Raw genomic sequence first — 26,667 nt, 5'->3', positions numbered from 1 at the left:
TGGTGAAAATCATGCATTTGGTTTTACTAGCGTTTAAGAGCAGTTGGAGGCCACGGAAGGAGTGTTGTATGGCATTGAAGCTCGTTTGGAGGTTAGATAGCACAGTGTCCAAGGACGGGCCGGAAGTATATAGAATGGTGTCGTCTGCGTAGAGGTGGATCAGGGAATCGCCTGCAGCAAGAGCAACATCATTGATATATACAGAGAAAAGAGTCGGCCCGAGAATTGAACCCTGTGGCACCCCCATAGAGACTGCCAGAGGACCGGGCAGCATGCCCTCCGATTTGACACACTGAACTCTGTCTGCAAAGTAGTTGGTGAACCAGGCAAGGCAGTCATCAGAAAAACCGAGGCTACTGAGTCTGCCGATAAGAATATGGTGATTGACAGAGTCGAAAGCCTTGGCAAGGTCGATGAAGACGGCTGCACAGTACTGTCTTTTATCGATGGCGGTTATGATATCGTTTAGTACCTTGAGCGTGGCTGAGGTGCACCTGTGACCGGCTCGGAAACCAGATTGCACAGCAGAGAAGGTACGGTGGGATTCGAGATGGTCAGTGACCTGTTTGTTGACTTGGCTTTCGAAGACCTTAAATAGGCAGGGCAGGATGGATATAGGTCTGTAACAGTTTGGGTCCAGGGTGTCTCCCCCTTTGAAGAGGGGATGACTGCGGCAGCTTTCCAATCCTTGGGGATCTCATACGATATGAAAGTGAGGTTGAACAGGCTGGTAATAGGGGTTGCGACAATGGCGGCGGATAGTTTCAGAAATAGAGGGTCCAGATTGTCAAGCCCAGCTGATTTGTACGGGTCCAGGTTTTGCAGCTCTTTCAGAACATCTGCTATCTGGATTTGGGTAAAGGAGAACCTGGAGAGGCTTGGGCGAGTAGCTGCAGGGGGGGCGGAGCTGTTGGCCGAGGTTGGAGTGGTCAGGCGGAAGGCATGGCCAGCCGTTGAGAAATGCTTGTTGAAGTTTTCGATAATCATGGATTTATCGGTGGTGACCGTGTTACCTAGCCTCAGTGCAGTGGGCAGCTGGGAGGAGGTGCTCTTGTTCTCCATGGACTTCACAGTGTCCCAGAACTTTTTGGAGTTGGAGCTACAGGATGCAAATTTCTGCCTGAAGAAGCTGGCCTTAGCTTTCCTGACTGACTGCGTGTATTGGTTCCTGACTTCCCTGAACAGTTGAATATATCGACTATTCGAAAGCTATTGCAGTCCGCCACAGGATGTTTTTGTGCTGGTCGAGGGCAGTCAGGTCTGGAGTGAACCAAGGGCTATATCTGTTCTTAGTTCTGCATTTTTTTGAAAGGAGCATGCTTATCTAAAATGGTGAGGAAGTTACTTTTAAAGAATGACCAGGCATCCTCAACTGACGGGATGAGGTCAATGTCCTTCCAGGATACCTGGGCCAGGTCGATTAAAAAGGCCTGCTCACAGAAGTGTTTTAGGGAGCGTTTGACAGTGATGAGGGGTGGTCGTTTGACTGCGGCTCCGTAGCGAATACAGGCAATGATGCAGTGATCGCTGAGATCCTGGTTGAAGACAGCGAAGGTGTATTTGGAGGGCCAGTTGGTCAGGATGACTTCTATGAGGGTGCCCTTGTTTACAGATTTAGGGTTGTACCTGGTGGGTTCCTTGATGATTTGTGTGAGATTGAGGGCATCTAGCTTAGATTGTAGGACTGCCGGGGTGTTAAGCATATCCCATTTTAGGTCACCTAACAGAACAAACTCTGAAGCTAGATGGGGGACGATCAATTCACAAATGGTGTCCAGGGCACAGCTGGGAGCTGAGGGGGGTCGGTAGCGGCGACAGTGAGAGACTTATTTCTGGAGAGAGTCTTTTTAAAATTAGTAAATTAGTAGTTCGAACTGTTTGGGTATGGACCTGGAAAGTATGACATTACTTTGCAGGCTATCTCTGCAGTAGACTGCAACTCCTCCCCCTTAGAACTGCCAATCTTGACGGAAAATGTTATAGTTGGGTATGGAAATCTCAAAATTTTTGGTGGCCTTCCTGAGCCAGGATTCAGACATGGCAAGGACATCAGGGTTAGTAGAGTGTGCTAAAGCAGTGAGTAAAACAAACTTAGGGAGGAGGCTTCTGATGTTGACATACATGAAACCAAGGCTTTTTCGATCACAGAAGTCAACAAATGAGGGTGCCTGGGGACATGCAGGGCCTGGGTTTACCTCCACATCACCCGCGGAACAGAGGAGGAGTAGTATGAGGGTGCGGCTAAAGGCTATGATGAGATGAGAGAGGTTGTATCTCTGGACATGCTGGTTGTAATGGGTGAGGTCACCGCATGTGTGGGAGGTGGGACAAAGGAGGGGGTATGAAGAGTGGAACTAGGGGCTCCATTGTAAACTAAAACAATGATAACTTACCTGAACAACAGTATACAAGGCATATTGACATTTGAGAGAGACATATAGCGAGGCATAGAGTAATCACAGGTGTTGAATTGGGAGAGCTAGCTAAAACAGTAGGTGAGACAACAACAGCTAATCAGCTAGCACAACAACAGCAGGTAAAATGGCGTTGACTAGGCACTGAGGGTCGGATTAACTACACACAGAGCCTGAGTGCGGCTGGGGCCGACAGATAAAACATAAACAAGCAGAATGGAGTACCGTGATTAATGGACAGTCCAGCATGCATCAGCTATGTAGCCAAGTGATCAGTGTCCAGGGGGCAGCGGTGGATGGGCAGGGAAGCTAGACTGGCGAGTATTATCCAGGTTAAAAAAACTGTCTGGCTGTGCAGAAGGTAAAAGACTCTAGCAGTGGCTAACAATGACTAAATAGCTTGTAGCTAGTTAGCTGGTTAGCTCCTAGAGGTTCTTGAATGTGTTCTAAAAATAAAAAATAATAGCGATTCCGTATCACATTGGGTGAGGCAGGTTACCCGAAGGTATAATCGAATTAAAAATCGAAAAGAGATTGAAAGTAAATATGGGTCCAGTGAGTGGTTGGGCGGCGATTCCGACAGTTAGCAGGCCTGTGCTAACAAGCTAACAGTTAGTAGGCCGGGGCTAAACAAGGTAGCAGTTAGCGGACTGGGGCTAAACAAGCTAGCAGTTAGCAGGCCGAATTAGCAAGCAAGGAGATAGCAAGGGCTAGAAAGTTAGCCTTTGGGGGACATCGCGATGGGGTGAGTCTGTTTATGCCTCTTCATGCAGTGACATCGATAGACCGGTCGTGGGTCCGGATATTGTAGCCCAGGAGTATGCTTCGGTGGTAGCACAGGAGCTCTGGCCGGGCTAGCTTCAAGCTAAGTGGATGGAAACGCTAGCCAGGAGTAATCATCCGGGGTTGCGGTTAGCTAGTTAGCTAGTTGTGAAGATCCAGCTGAAAATGTTCCGTTTGCGGTGGGAATCCGGGGATAAAAAATAATAGGTCCGTTATGCTCTGGTTAGAGTCGCGTTGTTCGAACTGGCGAGAGCTTTCCGAGCTAGAGGTTAGCTGATGACCGGTTAGCTGATGACCGGTTAGCTGATGACCGCTAGCAATGGTTTGCTGACTGATAGCTGGTAGTTAGCTGGCTAGCTTCAGTTGAGGGGTTCCGGATCCGAAGTAAATATAAATACTTTAGAAAAAAAGCAGATATGCGTTACATTGGGTGAGGCGGGTTGCAGGAGTATTTAGAAGTTGAGGTTTAGCAAAATGTTTTAAAAGATATGTGAAGAAAAATATGTAAAAAAAAACAATATATACAAGGGACACGACACGACAAGACGTCTGACTGCTACGCCATCTTGGATGCAAGAGGGTGCTTTCGAAAAAGAAACCTAGGTCTCTGTGTTCTCTCTTAAAATACAATTCTAACCATCTACACGCAGCCTGGTCCAGGCCAATTGATGAAAGCCTCTGAATAAGTAATGAGTGAGCTACAGTATTGAAGGCTTTAGACAAGTCAATGTTTGCAAAGGTTCATACTGTATCTAGCTACTTCTGCTCACAGAATGAATAGCAGGAATTGGTTCTGGGTTCCGAAATTAGTTGAAACTAAGCCTGAAACTAGACTGCACGTGCCATGTCTGTTTTTCTCATTTATATTACCTGCTGCTGAAATGAACCCATAGTAATCAATGAGACTTGCTACACTGGCCACAGAAATCAACACATCAGTGAATTTTTGTTTGTATTATTATTTTTTAACTCTCTGGGATATGTGGGATGGTAGCGTCCCACCTCGCCAACAGCCAGTTTAAGTGGATGGCGCCAAATTCAAAACAAAAAAAATCTCATAATTAAAATTCCTCATGCATACAAGTATTTTACACCATTTTAAAGATAACATTCTCGTTAATCCAACCACAGTAGAAGCGTCAAACAAAGTTCTAAAGACTGTTGACATCTAGTGGATGCCATAGGAAGTGCAATATGACACCATTTACACTGTATATTGGAATGGCAAAGAGTTGAAATCGACCAACGTCAGATTTCCCACTTCCTGTTTGAATTCCTTCTCAGGTTTTCACCTGCCATATGAGTTCTGATATACTCACAGGCATTATTCAAACCGTTTTAGAAACTTCAGAGTGTTTTCTATCCAATACTAATAATAATATGCATATATTAGCAACTTGGACTGAGGAGCAGGCAGTTTACTCTGGGCACCTTTCATCCAAGCAACTCAATACTGCCCCTGCAGTTGAATGCAAAGTCAACTTAGTGTATGTCAACTTCTGAGCCACTGGAATTGTGATACAGTGAATTATAAGTGAAGTAATCTGTCTGTAACCAATTGTTGGAAAAATTACTTGTGTCATGCACAAAGTAGATGTCCTAACCGACTTGCCAAAACGTTAACAAGAAATTGTTAACAAGAAATTTGTTGTTGAAAACAAGTTTTAATGACTCCAACATATGTGCATTTAAACTTTCGACTTCAGCTGTATCTACCTAAATTACCCCATTCCCTTGCACAATGACTCGGTACCTGTACCGATTTTAATATAGGCAAGTCATTGTTACTCATTCTGCATCTATTATTACATGTTTTACCTTTCCATTTTTTCTCAAAAAAATGTTTCTCTGCATTGTTGGGAAGGACCCATAAGTAAGCGTTTCACTGTTAGTCCACACTTGTTGTTTACGAAGCATGTGACAAATACAAATTGATTTTACAAGAGCATCTGCCAACTGACTAAAATGTGAAATGAATGGCCTCTAGTATAGAAAGAGATGTGGATCTGAGTGTCTGCAATTAACTTGCAAGATCTTGCACGCTCAATGTGTAAATGTATGTTTTTAAACTGTAGTACTTTGTGTTTTATGTTGTAAATGTGTTTTTGCATGACATTTTGTGCTGCTATTTTGGACTGGTCAGAGATTTTTAATCTCAATGAGACTAACCTGGTAAAATAAAGTTAACATTTTAAACATTAAAATAAAGATCAGCCTGAGATTGGCCTCTAATCAGGCTGCTTTATCAGGTTCCAATGCTGGCTGATTGATAGGCCTGCTAATATAACCATGCATGTAGCTGTGTTCACCTCTCACTTTCTTTTGTTAGTTGATAAACGGGTTTGCGTGGGCCTAAAGTGAAAGCTATATTGTGTAGTAATTTGAGATAAGATTGACAAATGAGCCTTTACCTTACTTTTGTCATGCTCACAGGGCCAGGTGAGTCTCACCCAACTCTCACATTAGTTTTCCTTTCATACTGTTGACTTAGTCAACTGACACCACAAGACATTGTATTTCAAGGCGTTTAGACACATGAAAATGCATTCCATTGTGTTGTGGGATGGTCATGCTGCCATGTTATCTGCACAATCCACACGCTATTCCACACACACAACACTCTAATGTCAAAGTAAGTATTCACCCCCTAAGTCAAAGCTCTGTCAATAGCTTGCTAGACAGATTTTTACAAGTCTTGCCATAGATCTTCAAGCCGATTTAGGTCAAAACTGTAACTCTGCCACTCAGGATCATTCAATGTCGTCTTGGTAAGCAACTCCAGTGTATATTTGGCCTTGTGTTTTGGGTTATTTTGCTGCAAAAAAAGGTGAATTTGTCTCCCAGTTGAAAGCAGACTGAACCAGATTTACCTCTGGGATTTTGCCTGTACTTAGCTCTATTGAGTTTATATTCATCTTAAATATCTCCCATGTCCTTGCCGATGACAAGCATACCCATAACATGATGGAGCCAACACCATGCTTGAAAATATGGAGAGTGGTACTCAGTGATGTGTTGTGTTAGATTTGCCCCAAACATAACGCTTTGTATTCCGGACAAAAAGTTCATTTCTTTGCCACAGTATTTACCGTATTACTTTAGTGCCTTATTGAAAACAGGTTGCAAGTTTTGGAATATTTTTTATTCTGGACAAGCTTCCTTCTTTGTAATCAATTCGGGTTAGTATTGTGGAGTAACTACAATGTTGTTGATTCATCCTCAGTTTTCTCCTATCACAGCCATTAAACTTGAACTGTTTTAAAATCGCCATTGGCCTCATGGTAAAATCCCTGAGCAGTTTCCTTCCTCTCTGGCAAACGAGTTAGGAAGGACGCTTGCATCTTTGTAGTGACTGAGTGTATTGATACACCATCCAAAGCGTAATTGTTAACTTCAGCATGCTTAAAGGGAAACGCTTTCTTTTATTTTTACCCATCTACCAATAGGTGCCCTTCTTTGCAAGGCATGGGAAAACTTCCCTGGTCTTTGTGGTTGAATCTCTGCTTGAAATTGACTTCTCAACTGAGAGACATAACAGACAATTGTGTGTGTGTGTGTGGTGCAGAGATCGGGTAGTCATTCAAAAAGCATGTTAACCCCTATTATTGCACACAGACTGAGTCCATGCAACTTATTATGACACTTATTAAGCACCTTTTTTTTTACTCCTGAATGTATTTAGGTTTGCCATAACAAAAAAGTTTAAATACTTGACTCAAGACATTACATCTTTTCAAATTTTTATTAATTTGCAAAATAATCAAAAGACAAAAATTCCACTTTGACATTATGAGGTATTGTGTGTAGATCAGTGACACAAAATCGGAATGTAATCCATTTTAAATTCAGAGTGTAACACAACAATATGTGGAAAAAGTAAATTGGTGTGAATACCTTCTGAATGCACTGTAGTATTGTGCCAAAATGTTATTGAAACTCTGTCTCCAGTATAATATGTACTCTGTTGCAGTGACGGTCTGGCCCTCTGAAAACTACTTAGAACCACACCACCTTTCACCACCTGGGAAAATCCACACGCTAAACAGGAAAGTGCACATGCAGTTACATCACCCTCTCTGCTGTAATCTTTTCCCAGGTGGTGAAAGGTGGTGTGGTTCTAAGTAGTTTTCAGAGGGCCAGACCGTCACTGCAACAGAGTACAAATTAAACTGGAGACAGAGTTTCAATTACATTTTGGCACAATACTTTTTATTTATTTTTATTTGACCTTTATTTAACCAGGTAAGCTAGTTGAGAACAAGTTCTCATTTGCAACTGCGACCTGGCCAAGATAAAGCGTAGCAATTCGACACATACAACACAGAGTTACACGTGGAATAAACAAAACATGCAGTCAATAAAACAGTAGAACAAAAGAAAACAAAAAGTCTATATACAGTGAGTGCATCATACTACAGTGCCTTCAGAAGGTATTCACACCAATTTACTTTTTCCACATTTTGTTGTGTTACACCCTGAATTTAAAATAGATTACATTCAGATTGTGTGTCACTGATCTACACACAATACCCCATAATGTCAAAGTGGGATTTTTGTATTTGGATTATTTAGCTAATTAATAAAAATCTGAAAAGATGTAATGTCTTGAGTCAAGTATTTAAACCCTTTTGTTATTGCAAACCTAAATACGTTCAGGAGTAGAAAAAAGTGCTTAATAAGTGTCATAATAAGTTGCATGGACTCACTCTGTTTGCAATAATAGCGGTTAACATGCTTTTTGAATGACTACCCGATCTCTGCACCACACACACACAATTATGTTATGTCCCTCAGTCTAGTATTGAATTTCAAGCAGAGATTCAACCACAAAGACCAGGGAGGTTTTCCCATGCCTTGCAAAGAAGGGAACCATTTGGTAGATGGGTAAAAATTTAAGAAAGCGTTTCCCTTTAAGCATGCTGAAGTTATCAATTACGCTTTGGATGGTGTATCAATACACTCAGTCACTACAAAGATTCAAGCGTCCTTCCTAACTCGTTTGCCGGAGAGGAAGGAAACCGCTCAGGGATTTTACCATGAGGCCAATGGTGATTTTAAAACAGTTCGAGTTTAATGACTGATAGGAGAAAACTGAGGATGAATCAACAACATTGTAGTTACTCCACAATACTAACATAAATAGATTACAAAGAAGGAAGCTTGTCCAGAATAAAAAAATATTCCAAAACGTGCAACCTGTTTGCAATAAGGCACTAAAGTAATACAGAAAACAATGTGGCCAAGAAATGACCTTTTTGTCCGGAATACAAAGCCATATGTTTGGGGCAAATCTAACACAACACGTCACTGAGTACCACTCTCCATATTTTCAAGCATGGTGTTAGCTCCATCATGTTATGGGTATGCTTGTCATTGTCAAGGACGTGGGAGTTTAGGATAAATATCAATTTAATAGAGCTAAGCACAGGCAAAATCCTAGAGGTAAATCTGGTTCATTCTGCTTTCAAACAGTCACTGGGAGACAAATTCACCTTTTTTTGAAGCAAAATAACCCAAAACACAAGGCTAAATATACACTGGAGTTGCTTACCAAGACGACATTGAATGTTCCTGAGTGGCAGAGTTACAGTTTTGACCTAAATCGGCTTGAAGATCTATGGCAAGACTTGTAAAAATCTGTCTAGCAAGCTATTGACAGAGCTTTGACTTAGGGCGGTGAATACTTATCTAATCAAGATATAATGGTGTTTTATTTTTCATTAATTAAAAGGGAATCAAAAAAAATCCCACTTTGACATTAGAGTATTGTGTGTGTGTGGATCATTTACAAACATGACCAATTAAATTAATTTGAATCCAACTTTGTAACATAACACAATGTGTTAAAAGTAAGGAGCTGTGAATACTTTCTGAAGGCACTGTGTATTTCAAGCAATGTGACAGGTTTACACACTCATTGTTATTCTCTCAAACAGCTTCATGAGGAATGCTTTTCCAACAGGCTTGAAGGAGTTCCCACATATGCCGAACACTTGGCTACTTTTCCTTCACTCTGCGGTCCAACTCATCCTAAACCATCACACTTGGGTTGAGGTTGGGTAGTTGTGCAGGCCAGGTCATCTGATACAGCACTCCATCACTTTCCTTCTTGGTCAAATAGCCCTTACACAGCCTTGAGGTGTGTTGGGTCATTGTCCTGTTGAAAAACAAATGATAGTCCCACTAAGGGCAAACCAGATTGAATGGCGTATTGCTGCAGAATGCTGTGGTAGCCATGCTGGTTAAGTATGTTTTGAATTCCAAATGAAACCCTGATTTACCAGCATTAAAATCCTCTAGATTAACTGAAGTTCTACATGGTTTGCTCGGAATTTGTTTAGAGTACCGTATACTGCCATCCACTTGGTATAAATCCATAGTAAATCCCATTACCAAATCATAAAAAAATTACCAGAGAGTGCCACTGAACTGGGGAGGCATAAGTTTACTAGGTACAGTCGATAAATTATAGTCATCCATCCTCAACAGTAGGTTAATGCATCTATTATTACGTGTTTTACTTTTCCATTTTTTTCAACAAAAAAAGATTCTCTGCATTCTTGGGAAGGACCCATAAGTAAGCATTTCACTGTTAGTTCACACCTGTTGTTTACGAAGCATGTGACAAATGCAAATTGATGTGATAAGAGTATCTGCCAACTGACTAAAATGTGAAATGAATGGCCTTTGGTTTAGAGAGAAAAGTGGATCTGAGTGTCTGCAATTAATAACTTGCAAGATTTTGCCTGCTCAATGTGTACATTTATGTTTTTAATCATTAGTACATTATGTTTTATGTTGTAAATGTGTTTTTGCATGACATTTTGTGTGTTGCTATTTTGGCCAGGTCAGAGATTTTTAATCTCAATGAGACTAATCTGGTAAAATAAGGTTAACATTTTAAACATTAAAATAAAGATCAGCCTAAGATTGACCTTTAATCAGGCTGCTTTATCAGGTTCCAATGCTGGCTGATTGTAAGTCCTGCTAATATAACTCTACCTGTAGCTGTGTTCACCTCTCCCTTTCTTTTGTTAGTTGATAAACGGGTGTGCGTGGGCCTGAAATGAAAGCTGTATTGTGTAGTCGACTGAGATAAGATTGACAAATGAGCCTTTACCTTACTTTTGTCATGCTCACAGGGCCAGGTGAGTCTCACCCAACTGTCACATTAGTTTTCCTTTCATACCGTTGACCGTGCCAACTGACACCACAAGACATTGTATTTCAAGGCGTTTAGACACATGAAAATGCATTCCATTGTGTTGTGGGATGGTCATGCTGCCATGTTATCTGCACAATCCACACGCTAAACAGGAAAGTGCACATGCAGTTACATCACCCTCTCTGCTGTAATCTTTTCCCAGGTGGTGAAAGGTGGTGTGGTTCTAAGTAGTTTTCAGAGGGCCAGACTGTCACTGCAACAGAGTACATATTAAACTGGAGACAGAGTTTCAATTACATTTTGGCACAATACTTTTTATTTATTTTTATTTCACCTTTATTTAACCAGGTAGGCTAGTTGAGAACAAGTTCTCATTTACAACTGCGACCTGGCCAAGATAAAGCGTAGCAATTCGACACATACAACACAGAGTTACACGTGGAATAAACAAAACATACAGTCAATAAAACAGTAGAACAAAAGAAAACAAAAAGTCTATATACAGTGAGTGCATCATACTACAGTGCCTTCAGAAGGTATTCACACCAATTTACTTTTTCCACATTTTGTTGTGTTACACCCTGAATTTAAAATAGATTGCATTCAGATTTTGTGTCACTGATCTATCTACACACAATACTCCATAATGTCAAAGTGGAATTTTTGTATTTGGATTATTTTGCAAATTAATAAAAATCTGAAAAGATGTAATGTCTTGAGTCAAGTATTTAAACCCTTTTGTTATTGCAAACCTAAATACGTTCAGGAGTAGAAAAAAGTGCTTAATTAAGTGTCATAATAAGTTGCATGGACTCACTCTGTGTGCAATAATAGCGGTTAACATTCTTTTTGAATGACTACCTGATCTCTGCACCACACACACACAATTATGTTATGTCCCTCAGTCTAGTATTGAATTTCAAGCAGAGATTCAACCACAAAGACCGGGGAGGTTTCCCATGCCTTGCAAAGAAGGGAACCATTTGGTAGATGGGTAAAAATTTAAGAGAGCGTTTCCCTTTGAGCATGCTGAAGTTATCAATTACACTTTGGATGGTGTATCAATACACTCAGTCGCTACAAAGATGCAGGCGTCCTTCCTAACTCGTTTGCCGGAGAGGAAGGAAACCGCTCAGGGATTTTACCATGAGGCCAATGGTGATTTTAAAACAGTTTGAGTTTAATGACTGATAGGAGAAAACTGAGGATGAATCAACAACATTGTAGTTACTCCACAATACTAACATAAATAGATTACAAAGAAGGAAGCTTGTCCAGAATAAAAAGATTCCAAAACTTGCAACCTATTTGCAATAAGGCACTAAAGTAATACGGAAAATAATGTGGCCAAGAAATGAACTTTTTGTCCGGAATACAAAGCCTTATGTTTGGGGCAAATCTAACACAACACATCACTGAGTACCACTCTCCATATTTTCAAGCATGGTGTTGGCTCCATCATGTTATGGGTATGCTTGTCATTGGCAAGGACGTGGGAGTTTAGGATAAATATCAATTTAATAGAGCTAAGCGCAGGCAAAATCCTAGAGGTCAATCTGGTTCAGTCTGCTTTCAAACAGTCACTGCGAGACAAATTCACCTTTTTTTGCAGCAAAATAACCCAAAACACAAGGCCAAATATACACTGGAGTTGCTTACCAAGACGACATTGAATGTTCCTGAGTGGCAGAGTTACAGTTTTGACCTAAATCGGCTTGAAGATCTATTGCAAGACTTGTAAAAATCTGTCTAGCAAGCTATTGACAGAGCTTTGACTCAGGGGGTTGAATACTTATATAATCAAGATATAATGGTGTTTTATTTTTCATTAATAAAAAATAAAAATAAAAAGTCAAATCCCACTTTGACATTACAGAGCATTGTGTGTGTAACGATTTTTGTTGGTGGAAGGAGAGGAGGACCAAAGTGCAGCGTGGTACAAATCCATAATACTTTTAATTAAGAATGAATACACGAACAAAAACAACAAAATGATAAACAAACAGTTTTGACAGGTGCCACAAACACTAACCAGAAAATAATCACCCACAACTCAAAATGGGAAAACAGGCTACCCAAATATGGCTCTCAATCAGAGACAACGATAGACAGCTGCCTCTGATTGAGAACCATACCAGGCCAAATACATAGAAAAAGAAAACCTAGACCTACAACATAGAATGCCCATCCACATCACACTTTGACCAAACTAAAAATAGAAACCGACACAGCAATCTACGGTCAGGGCGTGACATTTACAAAAAATGACCAATTCAATTAATTTTTATCCAACTATGTAACATAACAAATTGTGTAAAATGTAAGAGCTGTGAATACTTTCTGATGGCACTGTGTATTTCAAGCAATGTGACAGCTTTACACAATCATTGGCATTCTCTCAAACAGCTTCATGAGGAATGCTTTTCCAACAGTCTTGAAGGAGTTCCCACATATGCCAAGCACTTGTTGGCTACTTTTTCTTCACTCTGTGGTCCAACTCATCTCAAACCATCACTTGGGTTGAGGTCGGGTGGTTGTGCAGGCCAGGTCATCTGATGCAGCACTCCATCACTCTCCTTCTTTGTCAAATAGCCCTTACACAGCCTTGAGGTGTGTTGGGTCATTGTCCTGTTGAAAACAAATTATAGTCCCACTAAGCTCAAACCAGATGGGATGGCGTATCGCTGCAGAATGCTGTGGTAGCCATGCTGGTTAAGTGTGCCTTGAATTCCAAATAAATCACTGATTTACCAGCAAAATCACCCCCAAACTATCACACCTTCTCCTCCATGCTTCGCGGTGGGAACCACACAACAGTTCACCTACTCTGCATCTCACAAAGACACAGTGATTGGAACCAAAAATCTCAAATTTGGCCTCATCAGACCACAGGACAGATTTCTACCAGTATGATGTCCATTGCTAGTGTTTCTTGGCCCAAGAAAGTCTCTTATTATTATTGGTGTCCTTTAGAAGTGGTTTCTTTGTAGCAATTTGACCACTAAGGCCTGATTCACACAGTCTCTGAACTGTCAATGTTCAGATGTGTCTGTTACTTGAACTTTGCGAAGTGTTTATGTGGGCTGCAATCTGAGGTGCAGCCCACATGAACATATCCTCTGCAACAGATGTAACTCTGGGTCTTCCTTTCCTGAGAGACAGTTTCATCATAACACTTGATGGTTTTTGAAACTACACTTTAAGAAACTTTCAAAGTTCTTGAAATTTTCCACATTGACTGACCTTCATGTCTTAAAGTAATGATTTACTGTCGTTACTCTTTGCATATTTGAGCTGTTCTTGCCATAGTATGGACTTATTGAAAATAAAGTACTTTTCTGTATACCACTCCTACCTTGTCACAACACAACTGATTGGCTCAAACACATTAGGAAGGAAAGAATATTCCACAAATTAACTTTTAACAAGGCACACCTGTTAATTGAAATGCATTCCAGGTGACTACCTCATGGAGCTTATTGAGAGAATGCCGACAGTGTGCAAAGCTGTCATCAAGGCAAAGGGTGACTACTTTGAAGAATCTCAAATATAAAATATATTTTGATTTGTTTAATACATTTTTGGTTACTACATGAATATTTCATAGTTTTGATGTTTTCACTATTAATCAACAATGTAGAAAATAGTACAAATATAGAAAAACCCTGGAATGAGTAGGTGTGTCCACAGTTTTGACTGGTACTCTATATATATTTTAAATACAGCGTTGATGTCTTCTGGTTATTTTTGTCAAATAGCTATAATAAAATGTATTTTAACTCCCAGTGTCAGTTATTGCTAATGTCTTCCTTCACATTGTCATACACATGTAGTTTAATTATGCATGTATGGATATTGAAAAATAGTGAGGAATCAAAATGTGACACCTGAAAGATGTGTATTTGTATTTGTATTTATAATGGATCCCCATTAGCTGCTGCGAAAGCAGCAGCTACTCTTCCTGGGGTCCAGCAAATTAAGGCAGTTTATACAATTTTAAAACATTGCAATACATTCACAGATTTCACAACACACTGTGTGCCCTCAGGCCCCTACTCCACCACTACCACATATCTACAGTACTAAATCCATGTGTTGCAATGCCTGATAGTGTCTGATATTCCATTTATGTCTGTAACCTATTCACTCATGTAACTTTAAAGGGGAAAACAGAAGTTGCTACATCCATTTTAGGTCTTAAAAATTAATAATATGTACCCATAGATTTTTGAAGAATATAACTTTTTTATAAATGCATCGAGCTTAGTTTAACTATGGTACCCCACCAGAACCCAAAATATAAGCTTGTTTTACGCCAATGATTTTAAACAAACACTGTTTTGCCTCAAAACATAGTTACAACTATAATGATTATATCATATAATTTGAATTTGAGAGTCTGAATTTGAGAATCTGAATTTGAGAGTGATTACATTTCTCCAGCCCCATCCATCAGCTTTTTACCCAAACAGTGGCATGGAGAACGCTTTGTTATTGTTTCAACTGCTGATTGGTCCATTAAAGGAGGCGTGACTCCTGAGAATGGTCAGACACATACTCAGTCATTTACTCATGGCCAATTCAAGTTATTACATGCATTTTATTCGGAATTGTCGGTTATTTTATTTAGAAGTGTAATCCCTGTGACGCTGTATGGGGAAAAACCTCTAAAGCTGCCCTGATTTTACACATTAGTGGAAAGACTATAGTGTGACCGCCTAGTCATAAAGCAGGGAATAATCATTCAAAACCTGCCCCAATACAGTGGCAATAACGCTATCACAACAGCCGCCCAGCCATAAATATGAAGTTAATGTCCGATTTTATTGTTTAACTGATACGGGAGGAAAATGTGTACTTGACCAGAATAGTTTTCTTGTTAAATTATCTACTGAGCCAAAGGGTTGATGTTGGTTGAGTCAAGGTCACTGTCTGTCCTTTTGATCCTCGCCTTGCGTTCCTTTGAAACTCTTTTGTAATGGATGTTTAGCTTGTTACTGAGTCAACACCACACACTCTTGAAGCTTCATGGCCACATAATGAGCTGAATGTGTTTGTGAAAAGAACCATTGATACCCAGAGATAGTTTTGCCGCTTGGACCCAGAACCGAGATGAAGCTTTTTAAGCCAGACATAATTGTCAATGGAAAAATTCATATTTTAGTCCTATGCTTAATCTGGGTCCAGGAAACAGCCCCACAATGTCTGTGGCTCCTACTGTCATCTTGAAAATAAATGAGTTGGGACAAATCTTCAAAAATGTGTGCCTTGCTAGCAGGTGTATTCATCAAATGCATTTTGCATGATGATTGTAGAGGTAAACAGCCTAGAGAGGTTACTGCAACATTCCAGTGGCAGTCCTATGAATGAAACTGCCTCACAGTCCAAACACATGTTTGGCAGTCTACCAGCCAAATATTAGGTGTTATGTTCTTTGTCATAATCATCAAAGTTTAATATTCAGTGTAAAAATTGTAGACAATATAATATAATAGAAATCTTATGAAACAACCAATGATATAATAACTGTGAGAGGTTCTTATATGGGTTCAGCTTTATCAAACAGAACTAATTTGTCTTGTTTCCTATTGGTCAGATTATATTTGGTCCAGTGGCAGCATTTTTGCGATTGGACTGAAATTCAAGCCTGCTGAATAATAATTATCAATCATAGAGTATCTCGGCCAATGGCTTATTATTGAGTTGAGCAGCGTCTTTCAGCCACATTGTGTGCTGCTCTCGCATATAGAAACAAAGGCTGATCAAGGACATAAAAAAATGCTGGCTTTGTAAACTGTGCAATATGTATCTATAACTTACTTCATGCATGTAATACTCGTATTTTACTCTGCTCTCTTTAGTGGATCTTGATGGTATTTGGTGGTTTAGCTAGATGCTGGTGTTGAAGGTTGCTGTACACGTGGGTGTGGAGCCATCCTGCTTTAAGAATGAGGAGAACAGCATGTATTATTCATACATCCTCGTCACACATCTCATCTGATTGAGTTGTGTTATGGCTAAAGGTGGGGGTAAGGGACAGCTGTCCACAGGGAGGGGAACAGGGGATACAATACGTGGCACAGAGAAGCTTTCTGGGTATTGTTGACACACTTTTTTTGATCCCACTTGTCTGCCTTCTGTTTGTTCGTGATGGGTGAGCATACAATATCCATCTTATGCTTTGTCAAATACGCTTTGTCAAATACGATTACGCTTTGTCAAATACTTCAGGATCCCTGCATTAAAAGTGGTTCTTTAAAGAACCCTGCCTTCAAATCAAATCAAATCGCATTTGTCACATGCGCCGAATTCAACAGGTGTAGACGTTACAGTGAAATGCTTACTTACAAGCCCTTAACCAACAATGCAGTTTTAAGAAAATACCAACAACAAAAAAGTAAGAAATAAGAATAACAAATAATTAAAGAGCAGATAAGAATAGTTGGAGTAGCAGTGGTGTTGGCTGTAGTGTTGTCCTGCTATCCTCCTATCTTAACTCACTATGGTCGTTGTTCTCCTGCCAGGATATGAACTTGATTGACATCCTGTGGAGGCAGGACATTGACCTGGGTGCCGAGCGGGAGGTGTTTGACCTGAGCCTGCGGCAGAAGGAGGATGAGCTGCGCAGGCAGAGGGAACTGGAGGAGGAGAATAGGCTGCACCTGCTGAGGGAGCAGGATAAGGCCTTGCTCGAACAGCTGGAGCTGGACGAGGAGACTGGAGAGTTCATGCCCTGCCTGCTACCCAGTGAACCAGAGCTGCCCAACACAGAGGGAAACCAGGTATCTATCTATCTGTCTGTCTGTCTGTCACACCAGAGAGTGGTCCCCCTCTGGAATAGAAAAGAGTAACGAGATTAGAATTTATGCTAGGGAAATGCATGTGTATGTGTTCTGTGTCTTGTTTTTTTTCATATTCATTTTGAGGGTGGTATACAAAAGTATCTATATCCACAGTAAAACGAGTCCTATATCAACAAAACCTGAAAGGCCGCTCAGCAAGGAAGAAGCCACTGCTCCAAAACCACCAAAAAAAGCAAGACTACGGTTTGCAACTGCATATGGGGACAAAGATCGTACTTTTTGGAGAAATATCTTCTGATCTGATGAAACAAAAATAGAACTGTTTGGCCGTAATACCATCGTTATGTTTGGAGGAAAAAAGGGGAGGCTTGCAAGCCGAAGAACATCATCTCAACAGTGAAGCACGGGGGTGGAAGCATCATGTTGTGGGGTTGCTTTGCTGCAGGAGGCTTTTGCTCAATCCTATAGAACATTTGTGGGCAGAACTGAAAAAGCGTGTGCGAGCAAGGAGGCCTACAAATCTGACTCAGTTTCGCCAGTTCTGTCAGGAGGAATAGGCAGAAATTCACCCAACTTATTGTGGGAAGCTTGTGGAAGGCTACCCAAAATGTTTGACCCAAGTTAAACAATTTAAAGGCAATGCTACCAAATACTAATTGAGTGTATGTAAACTTCTGACCCACTGAGAATGTGATGAAAGAAATAAAAGCTCTCTACTATTACATATTTTGACATTTCACATTCTTAAAATAAAGTGGTGATCCTAACTGACCTAGACAGGGAATGTTAAAGGGATTAAATGTCAGGAATTGTGAAAAAACGAGTTTAAATATATTTGGCTAAGGTGTATGCAAACTTCCGATTTCAACGGTTAATTAGGTTAAAACATAATTCAAATAACTTTATCGCTCATACAGCCAGTAATTTATATCTGTGTGTCTGTTTTTGTAGAACACCATTTTTTCCAGAGTGGATGGGGATGCACTTTCATTTGATGAGTGCATGCAGCTTCTCGCAGAGACATTCCCTTTCGTAGAAACCATTGAGGTAAGAGAATACACTACCAATACCTACAAACCAGTAACATAATTCCAATCTGTTTCTCCTCTTATCAATGCATCCCCTCTCATTTCCAGTATGTGTCTGTGCATTCTAGCTCCCCCATCCTCCTCCTGCACATATCATGCCCTCCCCTTCCATTGGCAACAGTAGGCCAGATATGCTGACCTCCCAGCAGTCACCTGTGGCCCAGAACCCCATGCTCTCTGCTCTGCTGGCCCCCCACAAGGCTCCCATTGCTGTGCCTGTGTCTCTGGAACCAGCCCCTGTGGATGTGGAGCAGGCCTGGATGGAGCTGCTCTCCCTGCCTGAACTCCAGGTAGGTATGGCACAACGGAACAATTCATAAGGCCACAACAAGCCCTGTTCAGCTAGGTAATGGACACCTAACAACGAGTGGCTGCTGCAGTAGGGTGTGCGAGGACACAGCACAAGCACGCCTTTGTTAGAACAAATTTGAAAAGTAGACTTCCTGATAATTCTCTTTTATTTATGTCCTTTTCTGTTGGCAGGATCTTTCTCAAGCAGGTATTATTGTGTATCACACAAAATATACGTACCCCGCATAGGCCTAAATGCAAGAAAATACATTTGCCAACTGAGTTTCTATGTTCTGAAATAGCACGCACATTAGAACTCATTGAACTCAAGTCCAGGAACGTTTACAAGCCGAACAAGCCTTATTGGAATGATGAGTTAAGGGACCTATGATCTGTACACCGCAAGGCTGAGCACTTATTTCTACAGTGTAAAGATAGGAATACAAGATAACATTTTAGAAAGGATTTTAAGAAAAAACAGCATGTGTTTGATTAAAAACTGAGCCTATTCAAACAGAGATATCAGAGAGGGCAGGTATTACACCTTGAGGAGATACAGACAATAAATTCTCAACAGTTCTGGAACCAAATAAGTTAGGACCAAAACGACATAAGAAAATTCCAATGGAATTCAGTGAAGAGCAGGGGGGCTGAAGTTCGATATTACACAGGTACTTAATGAGTGGGAGAAGGGGTTTGCAAGTTTGTTCTCAGGTAATGAAAATGTGGCATATTTTGAGGAAGAATTTTATAAAGACACATGTTCCCTGAAAACTAAACTGGGAAATGGCAGGTAGCGGCAGCAGGTAGCCTAGTGGTTAGAGCATTGGACTAGTAACCCGAAAGGTTTTAATATCGAATCCCCGAGCTGACAAGGTAAAAATCTGTCGTTCTGCCCCTGAACAAGGCAGCTAACCCACTGTTCCTAGGCCGTAATTGAAAATAGGAATTTGTTCTTAACTGACATGCCTAGTTAAATAAAGGAAGAAAAACACAACAACAAAAAAACACAACGTCAAACTCAGAACCCTCTTATATACTGTATTGAAATGTCAGAATGATAGTAGAGAGAATAATTTACTTCAGCTTTCATTTCTTTCATCACATTCCCAGTGGGTCAGAAGTTTACAAACACTATATTAGTATTTGGTAGCATTGCCTTTGAATTGTTTAACTTGGGCCAAATGTTCCAGGTAGCCTTCCAGAAGCTTCCCACAATTAGTTGGGTGTAACTGGTGTAACTGAGTCAGGTTTCTAGGCTTTCTTCTCGCACATGCTTTTTCAGTTCTGCCCACACATTTTCTGTAGAATTGAGGTCAGGGCTTTGTGATGGCCACTCCAATAACTTGACTTTGTTGTCCTTAAGCCATTTTGCCACAACTTTGGAAGTATACTTGAGGTCATTGTTCATTTGGAAGACCCATTTGCAACCAAGCTTTAACTTCATGACTGATGTCTTGAGATGTTGTTCAATATATCCACATAATTTTCCGTCCTCTTGATGCCATCTATTTTGTGAAGTGCACCAGTCCCTCCTGCAGCAAAGCACCCCCAGAACATGATGCTGCCACCCCCGTGCTTCACGGTTGGGATGGTGTTCCTCAGCTTGCAAGCCTCACTCTTTTTCCTCCAAACATGACGATGGTCATTATGGCCAAACATGTATATTTTTGTTTCATCAGACCAGAGGACATTTCTCCAAAAAGTACCATCTTTGTCCCCATGTGCAGTTGCAAACTGTAATCTGGCTTTTTTATGGCGGTTTTGGAGCAGTGGCTTCATTGAGTGACCTTTCAGGTTATGTCGATATAGGACTCGTTTTACTGTGGATATAGATACTTTTGTACCTGTTTCCTCAAGCATCTTCACAGGGTCCTTTGCTGTTGTTCTGGGATTGATCTACTCGGTGTGTACAATAGCCAGTATACAAACGTGAAGAACAACTTCCTAATTGTGAGTTGCACCCACCCTTTTGCCCTCAGAACAGCCTCAATGCATCGGGGGCATGGACTCTACAAGATGTTGAAAGCGTTCCACAGGGATTCTGGCCCATGTTGTGTCAAGTTGGCTGAATGTCAACTGACGATTTGACACATAGAAAATGTCATTCATTCATTAATTGTATTAATTCACTCTGTGATCAAGTTTCACTGAATAGGGTTTTCATACTTGCTATGGAGCTGTATATAGTTCCACCACGGGATAGCACGTATCCAAATATAAAGCTATTTCAGCCATGACTGTACATAGTCTTGAACTACAATGGCAATGCTATCCAATTTTAGATAGTCATTTTACCCATTGTTTATAAGGGTTGCCCACTAGAGATAACAAGTCTTTTGTTTTTCACTATGATAATGAAGACATGAAATTAACAGTCTCACCTTTCAATAAAATATTTTACAATGTATATAGGTCACTGACTGTTTTCTAATTCTTTGATTTCCTCTATTTTCAACAGCAGAACTTAAAAATGCAAGTGTCAGATATCCTGGATCAGAATGGCTATACCAGCACAAGCATGCCCCTAGAGGTGCAGGACCCTAACTACAGCTTCTACTTGCCTGAGCTCCCAGGCTTGGTCACAAACATTGATACTACACCACCTGTCCTACTCATCAACAACTTCAAAGGGATGGTTCCCCCTGACAACCTCAACCAAATGACTCTGAAACCCCCAGAGCTCAACACAACCTACACCACAGACAGCCTCTGTAAACTGTTCTACACTGACCACTCAAACACAAAACCAAGCTCCCCCATGTTATCCTATACTTCCAATGAGGCGGAGAAGGAGGTGAGACACAAACCACTGGAACCGTCAGAAATACATGTCCCCCAATTTTCCCTGACAGATGGACACAGTTCTGCTACAGAGTTCCTCGACTCTGACTCCGGTCTGTCAATGGACAATGTCAGCTCACCTATGAAATCCCATCAGGACGATAGTTCTATGGGATACAGCGACTCAGACCTGGAGGAGATGGACAGCAACCGGTCCGAGTACAGAGAGATGTTCTCACTGTCTCTCCATGGAGAGGAACAACAGTCCTCCCCTTTCAACACTGGTCCAGTATCCCATTTTCCGGCAGACAGCCTACCCTACCCAAAGAGTGAGCTCATAGAGGGCAACGGCCATAACCAGCGCCCATTCACCAAAGACAAGTCGAGAAGACGCTCTGCGGGCTACCAGTCCCGTCTGTCCAGAGACGAACAGCGGGCCAAGGCCCTGGGGATCCCCTTTGCTGTGGAGCTCATTATCAACCTCCCCGTGGACGACTTCAATGAGCTCATGTCCAAGCACCAGCTTAACGAGGTCCAGCTGGTCCTGATCCGAGACATCCGCAGACGGGGAAAGAACAAGGTGGCAGCCCAGAACTGCCGCAAGCGCAAGATGGAGAGCATCTCAGGCCTGGAGGGGGAGCTTGAAGCACTGTGCGAGAAGAAGGCACACTTACTCAGGGAGAGTGCCCAGAGGAACGGTAGTCTGAAGGAGCTAAAGGAGCAGCTGGGGAGTCTGTACCTGGAGGTGTTCAGTCGGCTGAGAGATGAGGAGGGGAAGCCCTACTCTCCCAGTGACTACTCTCTCCAGCAGACCTCCGATGGCAGCATGTTCCTTGTGCCTCGTGTTAAAAAGACACTCAAGGGTGAAGACAAATAGTCTCTTCCATTGAACTGTTTTCATTACTTTTGTTCATACCTACTCTACAAGACTACCATGCTCAAAGTTATATGCTAGACTATCAAAATTATATATGTTGCTTAAGGAGTAGTGAAACAGGAGTGTTATTTTACTTAATTCCACGTGGTTAATGCAATAATATTGTCAATGTTGAAATCTCTCCTTATTTTGTACAGCAATACTTTTTTTGTTCCTGTAATCATAGCTATGCAAATAGATTTCTACCCTATTTGTAATTGAGACATGATGACATGTGTGTATGTACAGTTGAAGTCGGAAGTTTACATACACTTAGGTTGGAGTCATTAAAACTCGTTTTTCAACCACTCCACAAATTTCTTGTTAACAAACTATCGTTTTGGGAAGTCAGTTAGGACATCTACTTTGTGAATGACGCAGGTAATTTTTCCTAAAATTGTTTACAGACAGATTATTTCAATTATAATTCACTGTATCACTATTCCAGTGGGTCAGAAGTTTACATACTCTAAGTTGACTGTGCCTTTAAACAGCTTGGAAAATTCCAGAAAATTATGTCATGGTTTTAGAAGCTTCTGATAGGATAATTGACATAATTTGAATCAATTTGAGGTGTACATGTGGATGTATTTCAAGGCCTACCTTCAAACTCTGTGCCTCTTTCCTTGACATCAGGGGAAAATCAAAAGAAATCAGCCATGACCTCAGAAAAAAAATGGTAGACCTCCACAAGTCTGGTTAATCCTTGGGAGCAATTTCCAAACACCTAAAGGTACCACGTTCATCTGCACAAACAATAGTATGCAAGTATAAACACCATGGGACCACGCAGCTGTCATACCGCTCAGGAAGGAGACGCATATTGTCTCCTAGAGATGAACGTATTTTGGTGTGAAAAGTACAAATCAATCCCAGGACAACAGCAAAGGACCTTTTGAAGATGCTTGAGGAAACAGGTGCTAAAGTATCTATATCCACAGTAAAATGAGTCCTATATCAACATAACCTGAAAGGCCACTCAGCAAGGAAGAAGCCACTGCTCCCAAAACGCCATTACAAATACAGACTAAAGTTTGCAACAGCACATGGGGACAAAGATTGTACTTTTTGGAGAAATGTCCTCTGGTCTGAAACAAAAATAGAACTGTTTGGCCATAATTGACCATCGTCATGTTTGGAGGGAAAAGGATGAGGCTTGCAAGCCGAGGAACACCATCCCAAACGTGAAGCACGGGGGTGGCAGCATAATGTTGTGGGGGTACTTTGCTGCAGGAGGGACTGGTGCACTTCACAAAATAGATGGCACCGTGAGGATGGAAAATTAGGTGGATATATTGAAGCTACATCTCAAGACATCAATCAGGAAGTTAAAGCTTTGTAGCAAATGCGTCTTCCAAATGAACAATGACCCTAAGCATACTTCCACAGTTGTGGCAAAATGGCTTAAGGACAACAACTCTGTGAGTTGGGGGATATACAGAAGATAGCCCTATTTGGTTAAATACCAAGTCAATATTATGGCAAGAACAGCTCAAATAAGCAAAGAGAAACGACAGTCCATCATTACTTTAAGATATGATAGTCAGTCAATACGGAACATTTCAAGAATTTCGAAAGTTTCTTCAAGTGCAGTCGCAAAAACCATCAAGCGCAATGATGAAACTGGCTCTCATGAGGACCGCCACAGGAAAGGAAGACCCAGAGTTACCTCTGCTGCAGAGAATAAGTTCATTAGAGTTACCAGCCTCAGAAATTGCAACCCAAATAAATGCCTCCCAGAGTTCAAGTAACAGATACAACTCAACATCAACTGTTCAGAGGAGACTGTGTGTCAGGCTATCATGGTCAAATTGCTGCAAAGAAACAACTACTAAAGGATAACAAGAGACTTGCTTGGACATTAGACCGGTGGAAATCTGTCCTTTGATCTGATGAATCCCAATTTGATATTTTTGGTTCCAACCGCCTTGTCTTTGTGAGACGCAGAGTAGGTGAACGGATGATCTCAGCATGTGTGGTGGAGGACATATGATGGTGTGGGGGTGCTTTGCTGGTTACACTATCAGTGATTTATTTAGAAATCAAGGCACACTTGACCAGCATGGCTACCACAGCATTCTGCAGCGATACGCCATCCCATCTGGTTTGCGCTTAGTGGGACTATCATTTGTTTTTCAACAGGACAATAACCCAACACACCTCCAGGTTGTGTAAGGGCTATTTGACCAAGAAGGAGAGTGATGGAGTGCTACATACGATGACCTGGCTTACACAATCACCCAACCTCAACCCAATTGAGATTGTTTGGGATGAGTTGGAACACAGAGTGAAGGAAAAGCAACCAACAAGTGCTTAGAATATGTGGGAACTCCTTCAAGAAGGTTGAAAGAGCATTCCAGATGAAGCTGGTTGAGAGAATGCCAAGAGTTTGCAAAGCTGTCTTCAAGGCAAAGGGTGGCTCCTTTGAAGAATCTCAAATATTGTCAGAGTCGTGTGTATAGGTGGCAGGGAAGTCAGGCACAGGAGAGTCAAACGGAGTGTAAAATGGAGTCTTTTAAAAATGTCCCAAGCTCCAAACACTAATATGTACATACATAAATAAACATGGGTACGAGGACCCGTCGCAAACCAATACAACCATAAAACATCACTGACATAAAACAATCTCTGACAAAGACATGAGGGGAAACAGAGGGTTAAATACACAACAGGTAATGAATGGGTTGAAACCAGGTGTGTGGGAAGACAAGACAAAACCAATGGAAAATGAAAATTGGATCAATGATGGCTAGAAGACCGGTGACGTCGACCGCCGAGCACCGCCCGAACAAGGAGAGGCAACGACTTTGGCAGAAGTCTTGGTTACGACATGATTCCATATGTGTTTTTTCATCATTTTGATGTATTCACTATTATTCTACAATTTATAAAATATAGAAAAACTATTGAATGAGTATGTGTCCAAACTTTTGATTGGTACTATATCAAAACAAGATACGTGACATAAAAAACAATGGGAAAAGACTTTGGAACACCTTAAATTATATTATGGGCAGAAAATCCAATTAATCTTCCTTAATTGAAGTTGATTGGTCATTTATAACAAAACCTTTTAATATAGCCAATCATTTCAATGACTATTTCACTGGGAAAGTGGACAAACTGAGAAGTGAAATGACAACACTGAAAAGTAAACCATCATAATTATTTGAACCATCACCATCATATTTAAGATCTCATAATGAAAGAGAAGAAGTTTGTGTGGTGGGAAAACTGTTGTTATCCATCAATAATGATAAGCCACCAGGTATAGACAACCTAGATGGGAAACTATTGAGAATGGTAGCAGACTGTACTGCCATCAATGAGTGTGTCCACAGGCGTGGAAGGAAGTTAAAGTAATTCCACTACCTAAAAATAGTAAAGCCCCCTTTGCTGGCTCTAACAACCGCCCCATCATTTTGCTGTCTGTTCTTACAGTAGAAAACTGACTGAGAGAATTGAAAATACACATTTGTAAAGAACAAGTTAACTACTGACTTTCAGCATGCATATAGGGAACGACACTCAACTTGTACTGCAATGACTCAGATGACTGATGATTGGCTAAAATAAAATGATAATAAGATGATAGTTGGAGCTGTATTGTAAGATTTAAGCCTTTGATGATATGGTTCACAATTTGTTATTGAAAAAAACAGCTTGCTTGATATGGCTTTACATCACCTGCCATCACATGGTCGAAGAGTTACGTATCCAATAGAACTCAAGAGTATTCTTCAATAGAAGCTTCTTTAACATGAGATACAGTATGCACAGTGCAGTATCCCTGAGGGCAGTTGACATGGGCCATTACTCTTCTCTATTTTCAGAAATGATTTGGTACTTGTCTTACAAGAAGCTAAAATGACTATGTATGCTAATGATTTCACACTCTACACATCAGCACCTACAATCAGTGAGCTCACTGAGACTTACCACGGAATTACAGTCAGTGACAGAATGGGAAATGAATTAACAACCCAATAGAAAATCTGGGAGCTGGAAGTCCATATTGCCAAGCGACATTCCCGAAAACTGAAGGATCTGGAGGTTTGTATGGAGGAGTGGGCCAAAATCCCTGCTGCAGTGTGTGCAAACCTGGTCAAGAACTACAGGAAACGTATGATCTCTGTAATTGCAAACAAACATTTCTGTACCAAATATTAAGTTCTGCTTTTCTGATGCATCAAATACTTATGTCATGCAATAAAATGCAAATGAATTACTTAAAAATCATACAATGTGATTTTCTGGATTTTTGTTTTAGATTCCATCTCTCACAGTTGAAGTGTACCTATGATAAAAATTACAGACCACTTCATGCTTTGTAAGTAGGTAGTAAGTAGTAGTATCAAATATTGTTCTCCCCACTGTATAGTGTATGTGATAATAGCACATTTCTAAGTGTTTACAATGCATC

General features: G+C 40.9%; 1 protein-coding gene across 2 annotated transcripts in view; it reads left to right on the top strand.

Annotated features, from left to right (window-relative positions):
- The window catches only part of LOC109890738 (nuclear factor erythroid 2-related factor 2), a 29,485-nt gene extending 6,933 nt beyond the window's left edge, over positions 1–22,552 (top strand). Inside the window, exons 2-5 of one of the 2 annotated variants that reach the window (XM_020482750.2) lie at positions 16,887–17,144; positions 18,117–18,212; positions 18,322–18,543; positions 21,006–22,552. In XM_020482750.2, the coding sequence (XP_020338339.1) occupies positions 16,887–17,144; positions 18,117–18,212; positions 18,322–18,543; positions 21,006–22,205 (1,776 nt within the window). In that variant the 3' untranslated portion in view covers positions 22,206–22,552. The remainder of the gene's footprint in view (positions 1–16,886; positions 17,145–18,116; positions 18,213–18,321; positions 18,544–21,005) is intronic. The other variant, XM_020482751.2, reaches the window with a different exon arrangement.
- The last annotated feature ends 4,115 nt before the right edge of the window (positions 22,553–26,667 follow it).

The sequence above is a fragment of the Oncorhynchus kisutch genome, linkage group LG5 (genome assembly GCF_002021735.2).
Source record: "Oncorhynchus kisutch isolate 150728-3 linkage group LG5, Okis_V2, whole genome shotgun sequence".
Classification (NCBI taxonomy): Eukaryota; Metazoa; Chordata; class Actinopteri; order Salmoniformes; family Salmonidae; genus Oncorhynchus; species Oncorhynchus kisutch.
Note: the sequence above shows the minus strand (reverse complement) of the source record. Positions and strands in the feature narration are given on the sequence as shown.